Source organism: Symphalangus syndactylus, chromosome 13, assembly GCF_028878055.3.
Source record: "Symphalangus syndactylus isolate Jambi chromosome 13, NHGRI_mSymSyn1-v2.1_pri, whole genome shotgun sequence".
In the NCBI taxonomy this organism is placed as follows: Eukaryota; Metazoa; Chordata; class Mammalia; order Primates; family Hylobatidae; genus Symphalangus; species Symphalangus syndactylus.
The window spans coordinates 120961551-120986213 of NC_072435.2; the positions used below are offsets into that span (position 1 = coordinate 120961551).

At 48.1% G+C, this 24663-nt stretch overlaps 1 protein-coding gene across 1 annotated transcript in view; it reads left to right on the top strand.

Annotated features, from left to right (window-relative positions):
* Positions 1-710: 710 nt before the first annotated feature.
* TMEM132B (transmembrane protein 132B) overlaps positions 711-24663 on the top strand; it is a 529452-nt gene continuing 505499 nt past the window's right edge. The window contains exon 1 of the mRNA XM_055239058.2: positions 711-799. Within this exon, the coding sequence (XP_055095033.1) occupies positions 730-799 (70 nt within the window). The 5' untranslated portion in view covers positions 711-729. The remainder of the gene's footprint in view (positions 800-24663) is intronic.

Genomic DNA, 24663 nt, shown 5'->3' on the forward strand with positions numbered 1-24663 from the left:
AATAAAAGGGAAGATAGGCAAGGCTGGGCCCACATTCCTTGGGTCCCCGATTGCCAGGTCAAAGTGGCTAACGTGGAATGACCACCAGCATGGGCTGGGCCCTGTTCTAAGGGCTACATGTGCATTGATTCATGAGCCCTCAGACAGCCCTGCGGGGTCTGCATCATCGTCATCCCCAGGCTCTGCCAGAAGGGCCTTCCTGGGCCAATGAGTAGATCCAGAGAGCAATGAGGCCACCTCAGTGGGCACCACGGTGGGGAGGTGATAGTGAGAACAGGTCTCCTCCATCCCCTGCTATGGTGAGACGCACTTCTGCCCAAATTTAGGCACAACGCTGGGGAAAGAAGGGAAGTCTCACCCATGGCAGATTCACCTTGCATCCCTGCGAGAGTGGGAGTTCATAACAAATTAACTTTGGTTACTAAAAAATAGTCATGTTTCTGCAAAGTCTACAGTGTGGGCGGAGCAGAGTGGAAACCACTCCTTGAACAAACCCTCAGTGAGCTCTTAGGCTGTCCTGAGCACATAAAGCATCAACTTGTTTAACCCTCACAAGTATCCCCAAAGAAGATGCTTTTATGATCTTTGTTTTTACAGGATGGAAACTGAGGTGCAGAGAGTTTGACCCACCCAGTGTCAGCCAGCCAACAGTAGTGGATTGGGGACTGGAGCCCGGGCAGCCTGGCTGCAGACTCTGTGAGCAGTGTACTGTGCCACGTGTCTACATCAATGGCCTATTTCCCTGAAAAATATCCTGGGAGAGCAGAGATGCCCTTCTATGATCCATCAGAGGCCGCAGGTAGGATGGAAACCTTGAGCAGCCTGGGCAGGAGTCCCTGGCCTGCAGGCAAGCAGTGCTGAAGGACTGTTGGTGGGAACTGGCACTTGAAAGAAGGCATTTGAAGAGGGAGGTGGTGGGTGCTCATGTCTCACCCAGGCTGGGGCGGAGGGAACTGCAGTTTTGGTAATGACTCCTGGGTCCCCTCTGTGCCTGTTGCTAAAGTTTTTTGTCAGCCTGGGCTGTCTGGTGGCTAAAGGATATGGCTTCTATTGTGTGGTCTGCTGATCTGTCCTTTTGCAACAGGGCCTGAGACCACTGGCTTTAGGGGCTGGAGTCACAATTGTGTGGGCTTTGGGCTGGGTTCTGTTGAGCCGTTAGGGCTTAGCCACTTGGTGCCAATAATAGCTCACATTGCTCAAGTACATACCATATGCTTGGCACTGTTCCAGGGCCACGATCCTGACTATAACCCTAGGAGGTAGGTGTCATCATTTTCCCTATTTTGAAGATGGGGAATAAGACTCAAATTAAAGGAACTTGCCCAAGGTCCCATGGGCTAGGGCCAGCCCTTTTGGAAAGAGCTCCCAAGAAGGATAGAGAGACTCCCTCTTTTGACAACCCTGTTTCTCATGGTCCTTTCTTTGGGTACTTCCTGAATATCTAGATTGATTAAAAGAAATCATACCCCAGTGAAGAAGATCAATTACATGTACGTTTTCCAAGCACTTTGACATTGTCACAAACTCTCATATGCTTGAACCTCTAATTAGATTTGGAGTGAGAATCATTTCATGTGTCATGAAATTTTAAAAGACAACGTTCCAGGAATGGTACTTCCCATTATTCCAGCTTGATTGAAATTGTGTGTTTCTGAAAAGATGCTATTTATACTCTTAAGACAATGGAGCTTTCAAAAGGATTCCGACTCTTAAGTCTTCTTATGTGATTTCTAGGGAAGTGGAAATTTTCAAATTTTCATAATGAATGTGTCTTTATGGCTTTCCTTCTTTTCGTTCTTTCTTTCTTTAAATAACCTGACTTGACAGTGTTTCTCTCCCCCTTGATGGGAACCTCAGGTTCTTGCCAAAGTGTGTATCACATAATTGCTTTCATGTTCAGACGCGGCAAGAGTGCATTGTAAATGACCGTGACGCAGATGTGACAATTCTATTAGGCCTGGGTTTTTACATGATTGACCTTGCAAATTGAATTCAGGGAAGGCAGCGCTTCTGTCTGACTGCTAGATTTCTTGTTCCCAGTTTGAGGAGAGGCCTGGGGAGGTGTGGGCTGGGATTTCCGTGCCCAGGCAGCCACCCCGGCTTGTCCTGTGCTGCATCCCTCCTTTCCATCTTGGCATCTTCCTCAGCTCTCCAAACAGAAGGCAGCGGCCCATGATTGATGGGCTCCTGCCCGCTGGGGCATTATTAGCCACTCTGTCAAGGTGACAATGTCATTTTTAATGTTCCATCTTCAGACTCGAGGTTTATTTTTAGGTTGAGCATTAGCCAGCCTTGCCAGAGATAGAACCACTAAAAGTTCAGGGCATGGTTCTTGACCCTGGCTGCTGGGGAGCTTGCAACAATACTGATTCTCATGAGGGTACCTTCTGGGGTGCAGGAAATGTTAGATGTCTTTATCCATGTGGTGGTTACTTGAGTTCATATATGTGTACCAAACAACTGGGCTTTGGTGAGGATGTGGAGAAACTGGAACCCTGGTGCCTTGCTGGTGGGAATGTAAATTGGGGCAGCTGCTGTGGAAACACGCTGGGGGTTCCTCCAAAAGTTAAACTTATAATTACCCTGTGAGTCAGGAATTGCACTCCTAGGTATATACCCAAAAGAATCCAAAGCCAGGACACAAACAGATGCTTGTATGCTAACGTTTGTAGCAGCGTTATTCACAATCACCAAAAGGCAGAGACAGCCCAAGCTTTTGTCACTGATGAATGATAAACAAAATGTGTTCTATCCCTGCAATAGAATATTGTAGAAGATAGAAGAACTTCATTCCTTTTTATGGCTGAATAATATTCTATTGTAGGGATAGAACACATTTTATTTCACAATATTATATGAAAAGGAATGAATATTATTTCATAATATTATATGAAAAGGAATGAAGTTCTGACACACACTACAGTGTACATGAACCTTGAACACGTTATCATAAGTGACAGACACCGGTCACAAAATGACAAATACTGTATGATTCCATTTCTATGAAATACCTAGAATAGTCAAATTCATAGGGACAAAAAGTAGACTAGAGCTTATTGAGGGATGGGGAGAGAGAAGGAATGGGGGGAGCATGTTTAATGGGTACGCAGTTTTTGTTTAGGATGATGAAAAGGTTCTAGAAATGAATGGTGGTGACTTCTGCATAACACTGTGAATGTACTTAATGCCACTGAACCGTATACTTAAAAATGGGTAAAGTGGCAAGTTTTATGTTATGTATATTTTACCGTAATAAAAATATTTGAGATGTACAGTTAAAATTTTTTCTATGGACTATAAATGTATGTTATACCTGAATTGTAAGGCCCTGCTCCCAGGGATTCTGATTTTTCTTTTTATTTTTTAGATGGAGCCTCACTTTGTCGCTCAGGCTGGAGTGCAGTGCTGCGATATTGGCTTACTGCAACCCTCTGCCTCCCAGGCTCAAGTGATTCTTGTGCCTCAGTCTCCCGAGTAGCTGGGATTACAGGCACACACCACCATGCCTGGCTAATTTTTGTGTTTTTAGTAGAGACGCGGTCTCACCATGTTTCCCAGGCTTGTCTGGGACTCCTGACTTCAGGTGATGATTTGAATAGTTTGGGGAAAAGTCTAGGCATCAGTATCTTTAAAAACTTACCATGAGGAATTTATAGTTGAGGAAAAGGGGCAAAACTTAGGCATGCAAACCCCTCAAGAATAAGAATTGTGGAATCAACGCTAGGCCTTGTGTTTTATGAAGGCCAATGAATTTGAGTGGAAGGGACGTGTCATTTCTAGGCCACAGCACTTAATTGCTGATGTAAGAGTCTCCAAAGCTCTCTTTTCCCTTTGGTAATGTTTGACATGGGGGCTGCCCTGTCTGCCCGGTCCTGAGTGATATAGGTTCTGATATTGGGCCTGGAATGATGAATGGGATTGAAGGATTACAGGAATTGAATGATCCTATGTAACCTCATAAGTGGGGCAACAGTATCAAGGAAACTCGTACATGGGGAAAGCTTTGTGAGTTTCTTGGCCTTTTCCTCATGGTCACAAGATGGCTGCTGCAGCTCCGGCACCACATCCTCACATACTTAAAGCAATGAGGTGGCCAGTGCAGTGAGAATTCTCTTTGAAGCCCATTCTTATTTTACCAGGGGAAAATTTATCCCAGAAAGATCCTCAGCAGCCTTCTCCTCCATTTCATTGGCTAGAATTGTGTCTCTTGGCCACCGCTAGCTCTAGAGGAAACTGGGAAACAGGTATCTGTATTCCTTTCCTTTCCTTTTTGTGTTTTGACATAATTTCAAATTAAAGAAAAGTTTCAATAATAACATAAACAGTTCTAGATATTCTTCACTCAAACTGCCGAAGTGTTGGCATCATATGACGTTTGTTTAATCTTTTTCTCTCTCCCTACATACACACACATGCATACATACACACGTATGTGTTTTTTTTTTCTGAATGGTTTGAGTCAACTGCAGACACAATGTCCCTTTGTCCCTAAATACTCCATTGTGAATTCCTAAAAATGAGGATATTCTCTTACATAGCCATAGCACAATCATCAGGAAATTAACATGGAAACTACTATTATCTAACCTACTAACCTTTTTCAGATCCTGCCTGTTGTCTTAATAATGTCCTTTGGCCGGGCGTGGTGGCTCACACCTGAAATCCCAGCACTTTGGGAGGCCGAGGCAGGCGGATCACGAGGTCAGGAGATCGAGACCATCCTGGCTAACATGGTGAAACCCTGTCTCTACTAAAAATACAAAAAATTAGCCGGGCGTGGTGGCGGGCGCCTGTAGTCCCAGCTACTCGGGAGGCTGAGGCAGGAGAATGGCATGAACCCGGGAGGCGGAGCTTGCAGTGAGGCGAGATGGCGGCACTGCACTCCAGCCTGGGCAACAGAGCAGACTCCATCTCAAAAAAAAAAAAAAATGTCCTTTATAGCAGAATAAAGGCTCAGATCACACAGTGCACTCTATTGAAACATCTCCTTATTCTCTGTGAATCAGAAGAACTTCTGGGACTTTCTTTGCCTTCCATGACTTTGATGTTTTCGAGAGGATAGGCTAGTGACTTTGCAGCATGCTCTTCATATTGGGTGGTCTGATGGCTCCTGATGTTTGGATTCAGTTAGGAACTTTTGGCAGGACTGTGTGGAGGTGGTGCTGAGGCCTTCTTGGTAGGTCATATCAGAGGCCACACATCAGAGTCCCAATAGTGGGACCAATGCTCATTATTAATAATGAGACTAATGCCCATTAGTCTCATTATTAATAATGAGACTAATGCCCATTAGTCTCATTATTAATAATGGGACTAATGCCCATTAGTCCCATTATTGGGGATGTTAACTTTGGTTGCTTGGGTAGGGTGGGGCTTCCAGGCCTCTCCACTGTGAAGTTACTATTTAGGTATTGAATTTTTCACCTTGATTGTGGGAATGGCTGTTAGGTTGCCAACTGCAGAGTCTGTTATTCTCTTGCTGATCTGAGTGTGGGACCTGTGGTTCCTCTGTTATTGTTCATCTTGAGTGGCAGGGAAGGAGGTCTTCAGGAAGCAGCAGATTCAATATTCTCTTTTTAGCTACACTTTCTAAGAACCTCCGGGTGTCAGGCTCCCAGACAAGGCCCCACAGAATATAGACAGTAATGGATAGCACTGTCTACCCTCAGTGAACTTCCTGCCCAACAGGAGGGAAGGAACAAGTATTTCTTGTTCACCTACTGCCTGCCAAGCCTCGAGTTAGCCACTCACATCCACCGTCTCCTTCAAATTAGTGTATCAGCTCTGGGAGTCCAGTGCTGTGACCTGGGTAATGATTTGTGGGTCTTTATTCCTTTCAAACCAGAGGAACCATTCATAGCTTTCTCCAGTTCCTGGGTCTGCCTCACTTCACCTCACTTGAGTACAGTTTTTTTAAAAAAGAATCTGAAATTTATATCAAGTGTTTCAAGGACCTAATTATGAACTTCATTATAAGTGTTCATTAGTTATATTTTGTTCAATTACTTTAACAAGTTGCCAAATGGAACACAAAGCTGGCAATTATCATTATGTAATTGTAATGAGACACTTGAATTGGGTTATAGAACGTTGTCTTTGCTGGCATATTTTTCCTTCAGAGGAAGACAAACCAAAGGCAGTGGCTGGGCCTAGTTCTGCTCACTGGCTCCATCCAAGCTGTGCGGGGTGGAAAGAAGCCTCCTTTGATGTACAAAGGTCAAGTTTGGAAAAACAAAAACGTTTAAGTATGGTACTCAAAATATTTTAGATGATGAGTATTATATCTCATAATAATATAAATATAAATACAAATATAAATATAAATATAAATTTACTGGACCTCGCTGTGATAGCTGCTGTCAGATTCATGTCAGGGGCTGAAGGCTTTTCTTCCCAGTTCTGCTTCCTCCACCTTTTGTCTTTCACAGGAATCATCCCCGATATCCCTTGTCCTCCTGGCCTCCTCTCAGGGCCTGCTTCCCAGCAACCCAAGAACACTCCAGGGGCATTTTCCAAGAAGCTGGCCTTCTTGGAACCAAGGGTTCCAGCAAAACTCCCAGGCCTGACTCTCATTGGTGGAAATTAGGGTACCTGGCTTGGCCCAAACCCTCTCTGTGAATCTGATTGGCTAGGCTTGGATCATGTGACCACTCATGGTCAGGAGCATCCCTTTTCAACAACATCCCTTTGTAGTTCACCAAAGAAGAGCTGCCTCCTCCTCTCAGCAGGGAAGGGAACGGCTGCTGTGCAGGCAGAAACCGTGGCTCCCCCTTGGCTCCCTTGGCAGGCTGTGAGTGCAGAAGGCCTGGCCCTTGGCCAGCTTGTCACATCACCTGTTTTGGGACTCAGTGTCCATGTCTAGAAAATGGGGCACATGGCAAATGGATTCCTGCCCTGGTTCTTCATGGGGCCTTCGTGAGCAGCCTGGGAACAGCCTGCTGAGGCATGGCTCTGGGAGGGGACCCTGTCACAGTGCTCTTCCTGCTCTGGGTCTGACCAGGCTGGGGGAAGGACTTGCTAACTGTCCCCGCCACGGCCGTGTGTGTGTGTGTGTTGGGGGGTGGGTAGGGATGGGGATGGGGGGAGGTGAGAGGGAAAGGGGTTCACCTCCTTGCACTAGAACCTTCTGCCTTCCTCCAAAGGCCCCCGATTCGGGCCAGCTTCCAATGAGGGAGACAGAAACGTGTGCTTCACAGATGCTTCTCTGGAAACCATGGTGACAGCCCCAAATGTGATTTAGTGATACCCTTCTGTTGTCTCAGGTCACCCGCCAGAAATGCCAAGCTGAGGAAGGAGCAGGGGAAGCTGTTGAAACAAATGTGCATAATTAGGACTGTTGTCTCCTGCTATGGTCTGAAGATTCATATGTGGAAACCTCATCCCTACCTTGGGGGTAGTAAGAGGTGGGGCCTTTGGGAGCTGGTGAGGAGGGTCCCATGGTCATGATTGGGATTAGTGCCGTCATAAAGGAGGCCCAAGGGAGCTTGTTCACCCCTTCCACCAAGCAAAGATGCTGCAAGAAGGGGCCACATGTGATGCAGACGGTGGGCCCTCATGGAATCTGCTGGCACGCTGACCTTGGACTGCCCAGCCTCCAGAACTGTGAGCGATAAATTTCTGTTGCTTATAAACGACCCACTAAGGCATTTTGTTGTGGCATCCTGAATAGACTAACACATCTCCCAAGGGAGATTTCTTCCTTTAAACTTTTGTTTTTTTTGTTTTTTTAAAAACAGTATTTTAAAATTCAGTTTCTGTATAGTATTCCATTGTATGAACTTGTGTAATTTATGCCCCTCCCTTATTAATGGACATTTGGGGTTGTTCCTCATTCTTGTTCACCTTTGACCCCTTAATAGGAGGGCCCCACCTTCCTTTGCAAGGCTGGGCATGGTGGCTGGGAGAGAGGGAAGCACAGCTGTGGCTTTATCTGTCCCAGGAACTTTGTCCCAGGGTACCCTGACACATCCCATCTCTCCTTGTCACGGGGTGTCCTCGACACTTTCTGTGTCTCTTACGGTCCCTGCTACTCAGTTTCTCTCCTTACAACTCTCTCTTGCTCACTCTCGATCTCTTTCTTTGTCTTTTTGTCTCTCTCTCCCCGTTTCTCCCTCTCTGTCTCTGTGTTTCTCACTCTTCTCTGTCTCTATCTCTCTCTCCTCTTTGATTTCCCTTTTCTTTCTTTCTTTCTTTCTTTTTTTTTTTTTTTTTGAGACAGAGAGTCTTGCTCTGTCGCCCAGGTTGGAGTGCAGTCGCGCGATCTCAGCTCACTGCAAGCCCTGCCTCCCGGGTTCACGCCATTCTCCTGCCTCAGCCTCCTGATTTCCCTTTTCTGTAAGTCTCTCTCTGTTTTTCTGTCGCTGTCTCTATTTCTCACTATCTCTTTGTCTTTTTCTCCCTTCCCCTCTTTCTATGTCTCTCCCTTTCCCTCCCTATTTCTCTTTCTGTTTTTCTATTTCTCTCTCTCTGTCTCTCTATTTGTGTCTGTCTCTATTTCTCTCTGTGTCTGCTCTGTCTTTCTCTGTCTCTCCCTCCCTCCCTCTCTGCTGATCTCTGCTCACAGCTCTCCTAACAGCATCCATCTGGGCTCCATGCTGTTCGTGTGAGCCTCTTCCAGATGGTAGGATGGATTTGAGTTGATAGCGTGGTGTGCTAATGACACAGAGCTAATTCTTAATAATGGTGAAATGTGATAAAAAAAAAAAAAAAAAACCCTCATCTGGGTCAGCTCAATACCTGGCCATAATGGCAACTATCTGCAGCAGTCCTGGCCACTGTCACCTGAACAGATGTGATTGTACTAGAGCTGGGTGGACCTGCAGCCTTGTTCCCCTCCTGGTGTGGCTTCAGAGTTTGGAAAGTCAGGGTTATTCGAATCCAGGGCTGGAGAGCTGCAAAGACCAGAATCCCTCCCACAGAAGCTGGAGTCACAAGGGAGCTTATTGTAAGTGCCACAGCCACAGATCGAGGTTCACAGACACAGATGTGCATCAAATGGGACCCATCAGTTGGGATACCTGGGTGTGAGCAACAAAGGCGGACTCCAGCTGACTCAAGTGGAAAAGGAATTTATTGAAACAACACCTGGAGAGCTCGCAGAGTTGTTGAGAAACTGCAAAAATAGACTCCAAAGAGGACGTGCAGACAAAGGGAAGCATGCCACGGAATTCGCCTGATGAGGCCACCGCTACCACTGCTGCCGGGCAATGGGCGACAGAGCCAGAGAACATCAGAGCCGATCATCACTGCTGCCCTGCTGTCCCTGGATATTCGACATTGTTGCTGCCACCGGAATAGCTTCTCCCTGTCTCTGCTTCTTCAGATCAATTGCTCCAGATTCCAAGTCTGGTTGGCCGAGCTCTGTCACAAGCTAATACCCTCATTGGAAGGGTGGCAAGGCATTAAGTGCGTGGATGCTGGAGCCAGACTGGATTTGAATCCAGGCTCTGCCACGTATCTGTGTGAGCCTGGACGCCATGCATGCCTCAGCTTGCTCATCTACAAAGTGGGGATAGTGTAGTCATGCCTGCCTCTGTGGGGGGAGGGGGCTATGTGAACTAAATAACAGAATATATGTGAAGCATGTAGAAGAGGTGACTGAGTAAGCATTTTAAGTTTTAGTTATTACTATTATTATTATTATTATTTTGAGATGGAGTCTCGCTCTGTCGCCAGGCTGGAGTGCAGTGGCACGATCTCGGCTCACTGCAACCTCCGCCTCCTGGGTTCAAGCAATTCTCCTGCCTCAGCCTCTGGAGTAGCTGGGACTATAGGCGCCCGTCACCACGCCCAGCTAATTTTTGTATTTTTAGTAGAGACAGGGTTTCGCCATGTTGGTCAGGATGGTCTAGATGTCTTGACCTCGTGATCCGCCCGCCTCGGCCTCCCAAAGTGCTGGGATTACAGGCATGAGCCACCGTGCCCGGCCTACCATTATTATTTTAAAATTATTTGGCATTTATTGTGCGAGGCAGCTGCTGTTTCTCATGAAGACTCAGACAGTGGGGGATTCTCCAAATGTACGGAGGGGGACACACAAGACAGGTGTCTACCACAGCAATTCCCGTTCTTTTTCTACCACTCAGATTTATTTCTATTTTGAGCCCTGATTCCTCTGTGATTTAAAAAAATCCCAGTCAATCTGGAGTCCTATACCTGTTCCCTAGCGTTGTTTTTAAAAGATTAAATTGGAGCGTCTTGAAGCAGAGCGTGCACTCTCCAGTTTATCGCAGTCTAGTCCACTCCCTATTGCCCTACACTGCCCCATTTCACTCACATACGGTACTTAGCCTGATTCCCATGGACATTTCACTTTATGATTCCAGAACCTAAGAGCTAGGGTCTTTGAAAAACAAAAGGAAGAAGGCTGGGTGCGGTGGCTCACACCTGTAATCCCAGCACTTTGGGGGGCCGAGGCGGGCAGATCATGAGGTCAGGAGATCGAGACCATCCTGGCTAACACGATGAAACCCTGTCTCTACTAAAAATATAAAAAAAGCCAGGCATGGTGGCGGGCGCCTGTAGTCCCAGCTACTTGGGAGGCTGAGGCAGGAGAATGGCGTGAACCTGGGAGGCGAAGCTTGCAGTGAGCTGAGATCGTGCCACTGCACTCCAGCCCGGGCAACAGAGTGAGACTGTCTCAAAAAAAAAAAAAAAAAAGGAAGCTGGGCGTGGTGGCTCACACCGGTAATCCCAGCACTTTGGGGCGCCGAGGCGGGTGGATCATTTGAGGTCAGGAGTTCGAGACCAGCCTGGCCAACATGGTGAAACCCTGTCTCTACTAAAAATACAAAAATTAGCTGGGTGTGGTGGTGCATGCCTGTAATCCCAGCTACTCAGGAGGCTGAGGCAGGAGAATTGCTTGAACCAGGGAGGCAGAGGTTGCAGTGAACTGAGATCGCACCACTGCAGTCCAGCCTGGGCAACACAGCAAGACTCCATTTCAAAAAACAAAACAAAAAAAAAAAAAGAAAAAAAAAAAAAGAAAGAAAAACAAAAGGATGAAACTTAAAGGCTTTTGTATCTGCTTTTGTGAAAGTCACATCCCTGCCCCGAGCCAATAATCACAGATCTATTATCTGCTAGACAGGGGGAAAGAATACAAAGCCTACACGATACCACCCAGCCTCATGAGGATATCGAGGTCTCACACGTGGCCCCAGTGCAGGACACACAGCTTGGCCTCCTGGGAACTGGACAGTCAACAGCACCTGCTATCTCTTTGCTGCTTTCTCTGGGGCTTCTGGTTTCTTGCCTCTCCTGTCGTCTGTGCCTCTGATTCTTTCCCTTCTCCTTGAGGTTAATTCTACGGGCCTAAACTCATTGCTCTACTCCCTTTGTTGTGAAATGAGTCCCCAAGCAATACTCTGGCGGGCTTCTCATCTGTTTCAGTCGCAGGGACCTTGAGACAGTTAGTCTCTGCCAAACCTCCTACAGGCCAGGGCTTGCTGACCACAGGCATGTCGTGCGGTCCTTTATGGCGGGTATGCTCGCACTGCGTCTGGAGGTTGGGCACTGCCTCTTGGCTTCTGCTCTTGGGAGCTCATACCAGTGGTGGGCGCACCCCCGATCCATCATACCTGGCCTACAAAGGAGAAAGCCACAGAGCTTTTAAGGATGCAAGTGTTCCCCCCATGAATGTATTTCTCAGCTCCTTCATAGAGAAAGCATTTTCTGGGGTCTCCTGGGGGATGTAGTTGGTGGGTGGGTGTGCAGGTTGCCATGGTAAATCCTTTCAACACTCCGATCTCCGTAAGCCTTTGGATTCCCTCCTCCATAACATGCCAGGGTAGCTCTGGCATCTCTGCTCACTAAACTTAGGCCACCATGGAGTCCTAGTTCCAGCCACCAACCAAATAAGCTTTGAGAGCCACCTCCAGCTAAGGAAACTAACACACGATATCCCAAATCTTAGTGCATCTCGGTCTGTGAGTTCAGTCTGCTCCTGTTCTTCTGCCTGCCTTGATCTGACACCCTCACATACTCCTTAGGTTTCTGCCAATATATATTGGCAAAATTTTGCAGTTCTCTTGGTGAAAAAGCTATCTCATTTGAGGCCATGGTGGATACTAAAAATCTAAGATTCTACTTATGAGTCTGGTGCCAACAGGTAGTAGTTGTGGTGGGTCTGAAGGAGAATGGGCATCTCCTCATGTGAGATTGTCGTACAGTTTTCAAGAAAAGGACAGCTAGTCTCCTTAGATACAACAGAGCAAGCTCCTTCCTTTGGCAGCAGAGGCTCAGAGTGACTTGTGGGTTCAAGATTCTCAGTTTCATCTGAGTCCCACCAGATGTCCCCATTCTAAGCTTCACCATCCCTTTTAATGTCCTACCTTTTTTTTTTGAGATGGAGTCTTGCTCTATGGCCCAGGTTAGAGTGCAATGGCACGATCTCAGCTCACTGCAACCTCTGTCTCCTAGGTTCAAGTGATTCTCCTGCCTCAGCCTCCCAAGTAGCTGGGATTACAGGCACCCACCACCATGCCTGGCTAAATTTTGTATTTTTAGTAGAGACGGGGTTTCGCCATGTTGGCCAGGCTGGTCTCAAACTCCTGACCTCAGGTGATCCACCTGCCTCAGCTTCCCAAAGTGCTGGGTTTACAGGCCTGAGCCACCGTGCCTGGCCTTTATGTCCTACCTTTCACATGAGAAATGTGGTGAGGCTGTGAATCCACCTGGTGTAATTCCATAACCCACACAATTCAATTGTGTTTTTTATTTTCAGTAGCCCTAGCCCTGGCTAATGTAAATAAGCCAGGCTACAATAAATAAGAATTTTCACTGAGGGCATCAGGGAAGCTCTTTGGCCCTAGGACTGTGCTTTGATATGAGTTAAGGGACCTGAGATTCCACTTTATTTTCCTGTAGGTGCTCCAGTGCACACAGAAGCATCCATCCCACACTGCAGCCCTTGAGGCCATCGTCACGGGCACCATGTCAAGTGCCTCAGCCACCTACCTTCCCAAGGCATGTGCTTCAGTCAGCACTTTGTCAGCACCAACCACAGGTGATGGTGTGACTGATTCGCTGTGATGGCACTGCATGCTATGGGTCACTGGTGTCCCATTTCACATGGTCAAAATCCCAGCATGGCATTCAACTCCAAAGGCATGACAAGTCTCCAAATCCCACTCCTGGAGGTCTGTATCTATCTAGACCCACTTTCTTAACTAGTTCTGTATCAGCCAGGGTCCAATCAGGAGACCCTGACTGATTCCACATCGGTAATTTGAACTGGGAAAGTCCAATATATAGAATTATTGCTGGGCATGATGGCTCACACATGTAATCCCAGCACTTTGGGAGGCCAAGGCGGGAGGATCACTTGAAGCCAGGAGTTTGAGACCACCCTGGGTCTCTACAAAAAAATAAAAAAACAGGCATGGTGATGCGTGCCTGTAGTCCCAGATTCTTGGGAATCTGAGGTGGGAGAATCGCTTGAGCCTAGGAGACTGAGGATGCAGTTAGCTGTGATAGCACCACTGCACTCCAGCCTGGGTGACAGAGCAAGACCCTGTCTCAAAAAAAAAAAAAAAAAAGACAACAGGGCTGGGTGTGGTGGCTCACACCTGTAATCCCAGCACTTTGGGAGGCCGAGGCAGGTGAATCACCTGAGGTTAGGAGTTTGAGACCAGCCTGGCCAGCATAGCAAAACCTCATCTCTACTAAAAATACAATAATTAGCTGGGCCTAGTGGCACCTGTCTGTAGTCCCAGCTACTGGGGAGGCTAAGGCAGGAGAATTGCTTGAACCTGGGAGGCAGAGATTGCAGTGAGCCAAGATAGCACCATTGCACTCCAGCCTGTGTGACAGAGAGACTGTCACACACACACACACACACACACACACACACACAAAGACAAGACAACAAAAAAAGAATTATTAACTAATAAGACGTGCTTAACTTACTAATGGGGTCAAAGAGGACTCTAAGGGGTCTAGAAGTATTAGGTATAAAAAGGTTATTACTGCCGGGTGTGGTGGCTTACACCTGCAATCCCAATACTTTGGGGGGCCGAGGCGGGTGGATCACAAGGTCAGGAGTTCGAGACCAACCTGGCCAACATGGTGAAACCCCATCTCTACTAAAAATACGAAAACTAGCTGAGCATGGTGGCACATGCCTGTAGTCCCAGCTACTCGGGGGGTTGAGGCAGGAGAATCGCTTGAACCTGGGAGGGAGAGGTTTCAGTGAGCCGAGACTGCACCACTGCACTCCAGCCTGGGCAACAGAGCGAGACTCTGTCTCAAAAAAAAAAAAAAAGAAAAGAAAAGGTTACTACTCCCTCTAGACTGAGGGGAAATGGAGAGTGAAGAATATGGAACTATTCTAGTCCCTGAGACCAAGAACCAGTCCTCTCCGAAGAGAATGTAGCTACTACAAGAACATGCAGTTTGCTAGATGAGGACACTGTCAGATGAGGAAGCCTGCAGCTGGTCCATATACACCATCTGCTATTGACAGAGCATGTGAGTGGCCACAGCTGTTCTCTAGGAAATGCCCACCAGATGGGGAGAGCATGGTTCAAGGGCAGAGTCAAAGGTGGTTGGTTGAAGCTGCTTGCTGGGTGGGGTGAGGATGGCCTGCGGGGATGGCTGGAGCTCCTGCAGAAGTGGGTACTGTGTGGGGAGAGTGTAGCTGAGGGTCCCTCAAGGCTACTGTGGAAATGGCCACCAAGTGAGGAGAGCACGGCCTGAGAGGTCACAGAAGCTGGCCTGAGAGTTGCTGGCAGAAGAGCTGCTTGCAGTAGGAGAGGAGGACGGGAACCCAGAGTGGACGGGCTCTCCTGCTGTATAGCTGCACAGTGTAACCCATGCCTTCTACGGACAAAGCCAAACATTCTACCAGCTGGCAAAGGAGAAATGTTTCCAGGGCTCAGCTCCAGGATCACCAAACATGGCAAAGAAGGATGGGTTTGGAGCCGAGTGACAATAAATTGACAAGTGGAACAGGAAGAAGGACCCAAGAGGCTGGGAGGAGAGGTTTGGGGAGAGTTTGGAGAAAGGAGAGGAGGTATGGAGTGTGAAGGACATGGATCAGGGAGGGGAGGATAATTTTAAGAAATATTTCTGTGGACCATGTGTTGCCTTTATAGCACTCAAGAAATGCAAATAAGGGGCTGGGTGCAGTGGCTCACACCTGTAATCCCAGCACTTTGGGAGGCCGAGGCGGGTGGATCACGAGGTCAAGAGATCCAGACCACCCTGGCTAACACGATGAAACCCCGTCTCTACTAAAAATACAAAAAATTAGCTGGGCGTGGTGGTAGGCGCCTGTGGTCCCAGCTACTCGGGAGGCTGAGGCAGGAGAATGGCGTGAACCCAGGAGGCGGAGGTTGCAGTGAGTCAAGATCACGCCACTGCACTCCAGCCTGGGCGACAGAGCAAGACTCCATCTCAAAAAAAAAAAAAAAGGAAATGCAAATAAGGACCGTAAGTTATGTTGGAGTTCCCTTTTGGTTGATGGACAGTGTTACACTGACCACAACACTACTTGGAGACTGGAATACTTGGGTCCTGGGTTTCTAAGTGGGTTATGACAGTTTTCTCTTAGCCTAAAGCAGAAATTTACAATGAAAGTTTTTCTTTTTAGGTTTATTAGAGCTGCCCCAGGGATCTTGTTTTATATTATGGGTGCTTGTCTCTCCATAAGTTGCACTGGAAATTTGGAAGTCCAGGTTTTAGTATTTATTTACTTATTGAGATGAAGTCTTGCTCTATCACCCAGGCTGGGGTGCAGTGGCATGATATAGCTCACTGCAGCCTTAACCTCTTGGGCTCAAGTGATCCTTCTGCCTCAGCCTCGTAAGTAGCTGGGACCACAGGCATGCACCACCATGCCCAGCTAATTTTTATATATTTTTTTGTAAAGATGGGGTCTCACTATTTTGTCCAGACTGGCCTTGAATTCCTGGGCTCAAGTTATCCTCCCACCTTGGCCTCCCAAAGTGCCGGGGTAACAGGCGTGAATGCCTGTGCCTGGCCCAGGTTTTAGTTCTAAGTTTCAAGTTTCATTGCATAGTGGTGTGATGCTGGGGCAGGTCACTTAATCTCTCTGAATCTCAGATTTTTTGCCTAATGTGGGGGATATAAAGTCTGCCCATGCAAACTCTCAGGGGATATTGCCATGATGAGGTTGGAAAATGGGTATGCAATTGCTTTGGGCAAAAGACAAAGTTTCATTCACTTAAGTGAAGCTGTTTGTACCCATACAGTCAGCATATTAGCAAGAAATGTTTTTGCTTGCAAACACCAGGAAACCCCACCACTGTGGCATAGTTAGGGTTTATTTTTCTCATATACCAAGAATTCTACAGGTGGTTATTTATGGGTAATGATAAAGCTGCTTGGTGACATAAGGACCAAAAATCTCTGTAATTCTCTTGCCCTTCTCCTCATGGTCACAAAATGATTGCTGTGACTCTAGCCATCAAGGCTACTTTTAAGCAGGAAAAAGGGATAGGGCCTGGTCAGGCACCGCTGTTCTTTTTTTAGGTAGCCTTGCTGGCTGTCTGCCAGGGCTGCTTTTAGCTCCTAGAGGCCCCCTACATGTCTTCTCATTGGGCTCCTCCGTCTTCAGAGCCAGCAGCAGAGATCCCTAGATGATCTCCAGACTGTTTTATTTCATCTCACGGGACAGAAGTAGGACTGCAAGAGAGTCCGGGGCAGGGGGTATTTAGGTTTGCCACCCCTTCTAGAGCGAGGAGACAAAAAGGGAGAAAGAAAGAAGTTGGGAACGGGTGTTGGATTAGACAGCTGACAGTGTCGGGAATAGCTGGCAAGTTCTAGATGGCAGCAGCTGAGACTGTTGCGACGGAGGGGAAGCAGCCGCTGGAGGATTTTGACTCCCACCCTTGTAACTGCCGCTCCTGTGTATCCGAGCCCTTTCATGGGGCCTGGCTGCATCTGAATAGCGAACATTTCACTTCGGAGGTGGAATTATATTAAAAATCAGATGCTTGTCATTATGCAAATAGATGTCTCACTATTGCTTAGGATTTTCATTTTTCTATGAATTATTCCTTTTTTCAGTGCTTTTTTTATTCCCCATGGAAGAAATAAAAACAACCACTGGCTGATCAAAGGAATTTTCCAGTCATTCAGTCAACAGATATTTCCTGAGTGTCTGTGCCGGGCCAGGAACTGTTCTAGTCTCAGGGAAATAGTGATGAAAAGACAGTTTCTGCAGCAGTAGAGCTTATATTCCAGGGGAGGAAATAAGCCATCAAGTGAATTAATAAATCAAATAACTTACAAGAATGACACATGCTATAAAGACAGTAAAACATCACTAGCTTCATGGGTGGGAGGTCTTCTTTAAATGGGGTGGTCAGACAAGGTCTCAGAGGAGGCTGTATTTCAGGAGAAGCCTTAAAGATGAGAGGAAGCTAGCCATGTAGCGATCTGGGGGAAGGGTGTTCTGGGCAGAGGGAACAGCAGGTGCAAAGGCCCTGATGTGGGAACAGCATGGTATGTTTGGGGAAGAGAAAGGATATCCAGGAGGCTCCAGCACAAAGAGAGAGGACAGAACAACAGGAGATGAGGTTGGAGATGGGTGGGGCAAATCACACAGGGCTTTGGAGAGGTGATTGGGCTAAAGATTCTGTCTGCTGGGGCTGGTTTGTTGGCTTGGGCCATTGAAACTTAACCCATTGGCCAGGCATGGTGGCTCATACCTGTAATCCCAGCACTTTGGGAGGCTGAGGTGGGCAGATCACTTGAACACAGGAGTTCCAGACCAGCCCGGGCAAGATGGCAAAACCCTGTCTCTGCAAAAAATAAAAAAATCAGTGGGGAGTGGTGAAAAATTAGCTGGGCCCAGCTACTGTGGGTCCAGTAGCTGTGGTCCCAGCTACTCGGGAGGCTGAGGCAGGAGAATGGCGTGAACCCAGGAGGCGGAGGTTGCAGTGAGTCAAGATCACGCCACTGCACTCCAGCCTGGGCAACAGAGCAAGACTCCATCTCAAAAAAAAAAAAAAAAAAGAAATGCAAATAAGGACCGTAAGTTATGTTGGAGTTCCCTGTTGGTTGATGGACAGTGTTACACTGACCACAACACTACTTGGAGACTGGAATACTTGGGTACTGGGTTTCTAAGTGGGTTATGACAGTTTTCTCTTAGTCCCAGCTACTTGGGAGTTTGAGGTGGAAGGGATCATGTGAGCCTGGAGTTCAAGGCTGCAGGGAGCTATGATCATGCCACTGCACTCCAGCCTGGGTGACAGAGCAAGACCCTAAAAAGAAAAAGAAACAGCCTGTAAGGCTGTCCTGGCATTACCTCTCTCTCACATTATCTTGTGAATTATTGTGTCCATTGTGTATTTCTTGCCCATTGTCCATTTTCCTAATTTGAATGTAAGTTCCGTGTAGAAGGAGTCTTGTCTGTCTTGCTCATGGTTATGTCTCCAGCACCTAACAGGGCCTGGCCTATAGTAGGTGCTCGAAGATATTTAATGAATACGTATTTGTTTTCTGTTGTTATGTAACAAGTTACTCCAAACTTAGCAGCTGAAAATAAAACACACTTATGAGTTCCCAGTTCTGTAGATGGGGAGTCCAGGCATGGCGTTGGCAGGGTGCTCTGCTCAGGGTCTCACGAGGCTGTAATTAAGGGGTTGGCTGGGCTGTGTCCTCATCTGGAGCTTGGGACCCTCTGCTAAGCTCGTGTAATTGTGTCATGTGGGGGTTGAGTTTCTGTGGTGGTCATACTGGGGTCCCCATTTCCTTGCTGGCTGTCTGCCAGGGCTGCTTTTAGCTTCTAGAGGCCCCCACATGTCTTCTCATTGGCCTCCTCCATCTTCAAAGCCAGCAGCAGAGAATCTCCCTCAATTTGAATCTCTCACACCTCAAATCCCTGACTTCAGAAAGAGTCCAGTCTCTTTTAAGGGGTCACCCAGGCTAATCTCCCTTTCTCAGGGTTAACTGCACCCTATAACAACCTAATTACAGGTGTAAAATTCATCATATTCACAGCCCCCTGGGGATTAGACAGGGCAGGAATCTTAGGGGCCTCCCTAGAACTCTGCCTATGGAAGAAAGTAGGAATGAATCAATGCTCATTCTTCTTCCCCATGAGAGCCATTTCCATACCCCAGCCAGCCCAACCATATCTGCTTGTTGGTGGCTACAGCTTTTGTCTTATGGTTGCTGGGAGCGCTCTTCTTCTGGCCATGGGTCTTCAGTTGTGCCTCTGTAATGGTGCATGGTCCCACCTTAGGGCTTTTGCACTTTCTGCTCCCACTGCCTGAAAGCCTCTCCCTGTAGACCCCTGAGTGGCTCCTTCTCTCACTCTGTATTTGCTCAAATGTCATCTTTTCAGACTCCCTTCCCTGCTTAAAATCATCCCCTTCCACTCTAAAAATACTTTCTTTGCCTGTTTGGCTTTGCAGTTGTTTTCACCCACCCTGCTCCGTAGTTTACTTATTTATTTGGTGATGGTCTGTCTCCCTGCACTAGGCTGGCAGCTTCACAAGCACAGGGAATTTTGTGTGTGAGATCTGCTGTCACATCCCCAGTGCCTGTGATAGTGCCTGGCTCACAGTCAGGGCTTAATAAGTTTCTGTCCAGGGAATGAATGAATGAGGTTTAAGGAGCACAGTTTTAACTTTCTTTATCTGATTTTTCTTTTTTCTTTTTGGAAGAACCTGAGCAGGCGCAAGTCTCCCCCAGGCAGCCTCGTTATATAATCAGGGCCCTGTTCTGCAAGGAGCTGTCAGCGCTGCTTCAAGCAGTTATATTTAGTGTTTACAGCCTCTCCTTTTAGCTGCATGAGATCTCCCAAAGAGCTCTGGAAATTAGGCTTTGCTTCAATAGGGAGAGGGGGCTCCTGGGACTGGTGGGCACTCGTTGGTGGCAGCAGCCAAGCAGCCCTGACCTCAGGGTCAGCCCGTGGCCAGTGTCAGGTTCAGAGCATCCACATCTAGGGATGGAAGGTGAGTTTGTCCTGTAAATCACAGAGATGGGGAAACCAAGGATGGGAGTAGAAAGACTGACTGGCGTTCATATCTTGGTTCTGACACTTGTTAGCTGTGTGCTCTTAGTCCAGTTACTTAACCTCTCTGGGCCTTATCTTCCACATTTGCAGAATGGGGATAGATCCAGCATATCTTGATTTGGTGAAATCATTCATGGGCAGTGTCTTGCACAGGATAGGGACTTCTCCAATCAGTTATTTTTAGTTGTGTTCTGAGAGGCCCCTTGCTTGGTTCTGAAGAAGGGGCAGGTACATCTGAGATGCTCCTGGTGGTGACTGGATGGCAGACCCATGCCCTGGGGGTGACTGATGGTAGACCCATGCCCCTGGGGGGTGACCGGATGGCAGACCCACACCCCTGGGGGTGACTGATGGCAGACCCACGCCCCTGGGGGGTGGCTGATGGCAGACCCACGCCCCTGGGGGTGACTGATGGCAGATCTATACCCCAGGGGGTGACTGGATGGCAGACCCACACCCCTGGGGGTGACTGATGGCAGACCTATACCCTAGGGGGTGACCGGATGGCAGACCCACACCCCTGGGGGTGACTGATGGCAGACCTATACCCTAGGGGGTGACCGGATGGTATTCCCACACCCTTGGGGGTGACTGATGGCAGACCCACACCCTAGGGGGGTGACCGGATGGCAGACCCACGCCCCAGGGGTGTGACTGGATGGTAGACCCATGCCCCAGGGGGTGACCGGATGGCAGACCCGCACCCCAGGGGTGTGACTGGATGGTAGACCCATGCCCCAGGGGGTGACCGGATGGCAGACCCACGCCCCTGGGGGTGACTGGATGGCAGACCCACGCCCCTGAGGGTGACTGGATGGCAGACCCATGCCCCAGGGCATGACTGATGGCAGACCCATACCCCAGGGGGTGACTGATGGCAGACCCCTGGTTTTCTCTCTTCTCCATGCTGTGCTTCCTGCTCCATAACGTCCAGGGAGCTCTCACGGATTTGCTTGGAGGTGTTATTTTGGGATGAGCAGAGCCATTTCTTAGGCAGGGGCCAGCAGATTCCAGTTCATGGGCCAAGTCCAGCCCATCCCCAGTTTCTGTAAAGGCCCTTGAGCTAAGAATGGTTTTTGCACTTTTAAATGGAAAGAAAGAGAAGAAATCTACAACAGAGATGTTGTATGTTTGCAAAGCCTAAACTATTTCCTATTATTTGGCCCTTTATGGAAAATTTTGCTGACCCATGCCTTAGAGGATGGAGTGCAGTGGGAGTGGGGGGTGGGCTGGCAGGGGAAGGGTAAGGCCCAAAGCAAATTCCAATGTGGGTATCCCTTGCCCCCCACTGTAAAACCCAGTAAGTTAATAATGGCTGCTCCTTACCCAATACCTAGTATGTGCCAAGCACTTTATCTATGGACATATTCCAAGCCTCAGCCCAACTCAAGACATAACAGCCATCACCAACCCCATTGTATAAATGGTGAAACTGAGGCTCAGAGCGGCTGAGCTGCCTGCCTGAGATCACACAGCCAGTGAGTGGCAGAGCTGGGATTTGAACTGTGATAGTTTCTGACGTGGGAGCCTGTGCTGTTTCCCCTTCACCCCAAGGCTTCCCAAGAGGCAGTATCAAAGGACATGGAGAGGGATATCTGTGTGACATCCATTGACTTTTCTGCCCCCTCCTCCCCCATCCTGTGGTCACCACAGAAACTGTTGGAGCAGTGACCCTGTCCCCAGCATACCTGGCCAGGGAGGCTGGAGTAATCCATGCCAGACAGGATAATTTGGTTGCAAGTGACAGAAATCAAACTGTGGATAATGGTGGCAAGCTATGGGGAAGCTCATGGAGTCAGCAGGAGACCTGCCGTAAAACTCATCTGTAAAACGGAGAGCCAGGCTGGAAGTGGGTGGTGCCAGGCGAGCTTGCTCCTCCTGCCCTATTCCTGCATCCCTGCTTATGATGGATGTGTTTGAAAGGGAGAGTCTCATGGGTCTGACCTGGCTGCATGCCCACCCCTGGCTAGGAGCGTGCAGGGAGTTCCGAGGGAGGTGATTCTCCAAAGGGATTTAGCTCTGATACAGAGATAAGGAGGATGCCACTGGCCAGCCAGGGATAAATTTCCCCTCCAGTGGCCTCCCCAGGACCAAGAGATGGCAGCCTCAGCCTTCTCTTGACCAGAGCGGTGGCTAACTCTGGCCTCTTGCTGGCCGTTTTCTTTGCCACATGAATGGAGACATAGAGAATGCCCATCTGCATCCAGCGGGAAGACTGGAGCTGGCATTGGAGGAGAAGCAGAGTGGGGCTTTCTGTGCTTCTTACAAAGCCAGTCCTGGCTTCCAGCTCACTCTGGAGACCCGGCTGTGCCCACGCCCTTGGGTTTGGTGAAGCAGCCCTGGACTCATGTAATAAATTCCTGTCTTCACACAGCCTCCCTTCATGGGGCTTCTTTTACTTGCAAACCAAAGTGTTTTAATCGATGCAATGGCCAAGAGGCAGGTTTGGGAGGGGGCAGCCCTACTTACTGGCCTTTGTGACAAAGATTGTTTTCTCCCAATCTCCCTTCTCCTTTTTGAATATGAACAGAAACCTAATTCTAACTGGCCACCCGGAATAAAGAAACGTACATCTCTCAGCCTTCCTTGCTGTGTAATGCGACCGTGTTCCAAGTTCTAATCAATGGGATGGAAATGAAAGTGTGTGTGTTACCCTCCCAGGAAGTGTTTTTAAATGGACAAACCATGCCCTTCTCTACTTGCTTTCCTGGTTGCTGGAATCTGAATGTGATGGCTGGAGCTCAGCAGCCACTGTGGACTATAAAGTGACTTGGGAACTGGAGGCCAGTCATAGTGAGGCAACAAAATAGAAGGAATCTGGGTTCCTGACACCATGCAGCATCATACCCACTTTATACTGGCCACCTCTGGACTTTAAGAATTTGAGAGAAACAAAGTTACATCTTGTTTAAGCCTTTTTTTTTTTTTTTGGTTACTGATAGCTAAACCAAATCCTAGCTGCTGCAGCCTTGGTGGTGATGTGCAAGGGATGGTATGGATATGTTTCTGGTAGACTGTGCTGTTGTTCCCAGTTCTTCATCTCTCTCTGTGTTCACACTCTTTGCCATGTGATGTTGCCGTTTTTCCTACTAAGGGCAGAATATCCTTCTTCACTTTGGCTTTGCACTTGCCCATGTGACATGCTTTGGCCAATGGGATATTAGCAGACATGATGCAAGCACACCCTTGAAATCTGGTTGTGTGGTTGGGCTTGCCCTATTGTGTTTCCATCGTTGCCTTGAGATGACCCTGCCCTGGCTCATCTGCTGGCCCAAAGAGAAGGAGAAACACTTGGACACTGGAACCAAACCACAGCTCATAGAAAAGCCCAGCTGAGCCCAGCTTGGATCAGTGGATCCTCAGCCAAACTGCAGAAGTGTGAGCAAGAGCAAATCATTGTGGAAGCCACTGAATTTCCTGGTGGTTTGTTACATAGCATCATTGTGGCCATAGCTGGCAGATACAGTGTTCTCTCATCCTTTAGTAGAACTACATGGTAGTGTCTCTCCATTTTCCCCTCCCACTGCTCCTGAACCTCTGCCCAGCAACTCTCCCTCCTTGTCATCCCTCTTGTCCACAAACTCAAGGTTACATAGAACAATCCTGCCTACTTTCTAGACTCCAGGGCTCCTCGGCCTGGAGTTTCTGTCTGCTGCCTCAGTTACCTTGCTCTTGTCTGAATTCTCTCAGGACTTGTGACTAGAAAGGAAAGAAGTGTGATGTGACTCTGATGTTCTTCCTTTGCAATGGCCATGAAAGGAAGACAGAGGGTACAGGAAAGCTCTAGGTGCCTTTCCGTCCAGCCCAGGAACCTGCTGATGGTGCATACTAGGGAGACCCTGAGACGATGCTGACGGTTAGCAGAGGCGGGAGCTGGCCTCTGAGAGATGTCACACACTGCTGCGTCCAGGGGCGTGCGTGTCCTTGAGTGTCCAGAGCATCTCAATGTACCTTGGGAATTCAGGCAATGCAAGCATGTCCAGCTCAGAGACTCACTCGTGTTTCTGAAATCTGCAGCAGAAATCAGCAAAAGGCATCATACCCAACAGCATCCACAATCTTGGTAGGAGATTGCACCTGCCTGCACGACCTCCTCGATGAGGGAAGCCATTAGCCTCTCCAAGAGCCATCTCAGCGACCAGCCCAGTCCTCAAATCCCAAGGAGTCACGTGGACAAAGGCTCTTTTCATGGCCAGTTTGAGGTCTACAAACTCAATCTTGTTTGTTTTATTTATTCATCTTTAATATATACTCTCTGTTTTATGCAATTAATAAGAGATTTCCATTTCAGGTTAGTTCATTATACATTATGAATTTACAAATGTCAAGGAGATGATCACAATGAAATATAGATGGTGTGGTTTCTAGAATGCTGTACCCAGGGGGACTTCAACAGTTGTGTTTAATAAATGCAGTGGTATCCCTCATTCCAGAACAGATGTGAGGTCTGCCTGGGGGCTGATGCAGACCTGAGCACCTTGGCATCTTTAATGCACATGAATTTTCATGGCAGGGATCCCAGTGTTTTCAGCAGGTCCTGGCTTTCCCAGCCAATCCGATTCTGTTCCTGAGGTTCCATCATCAGCTCTAATAGCCTGGTTGTTATTCCCTGTTCGCTTTCAACTTGGATGGAGGAAGTTACATAATACTCAGTGGTGAACAACGGTGTG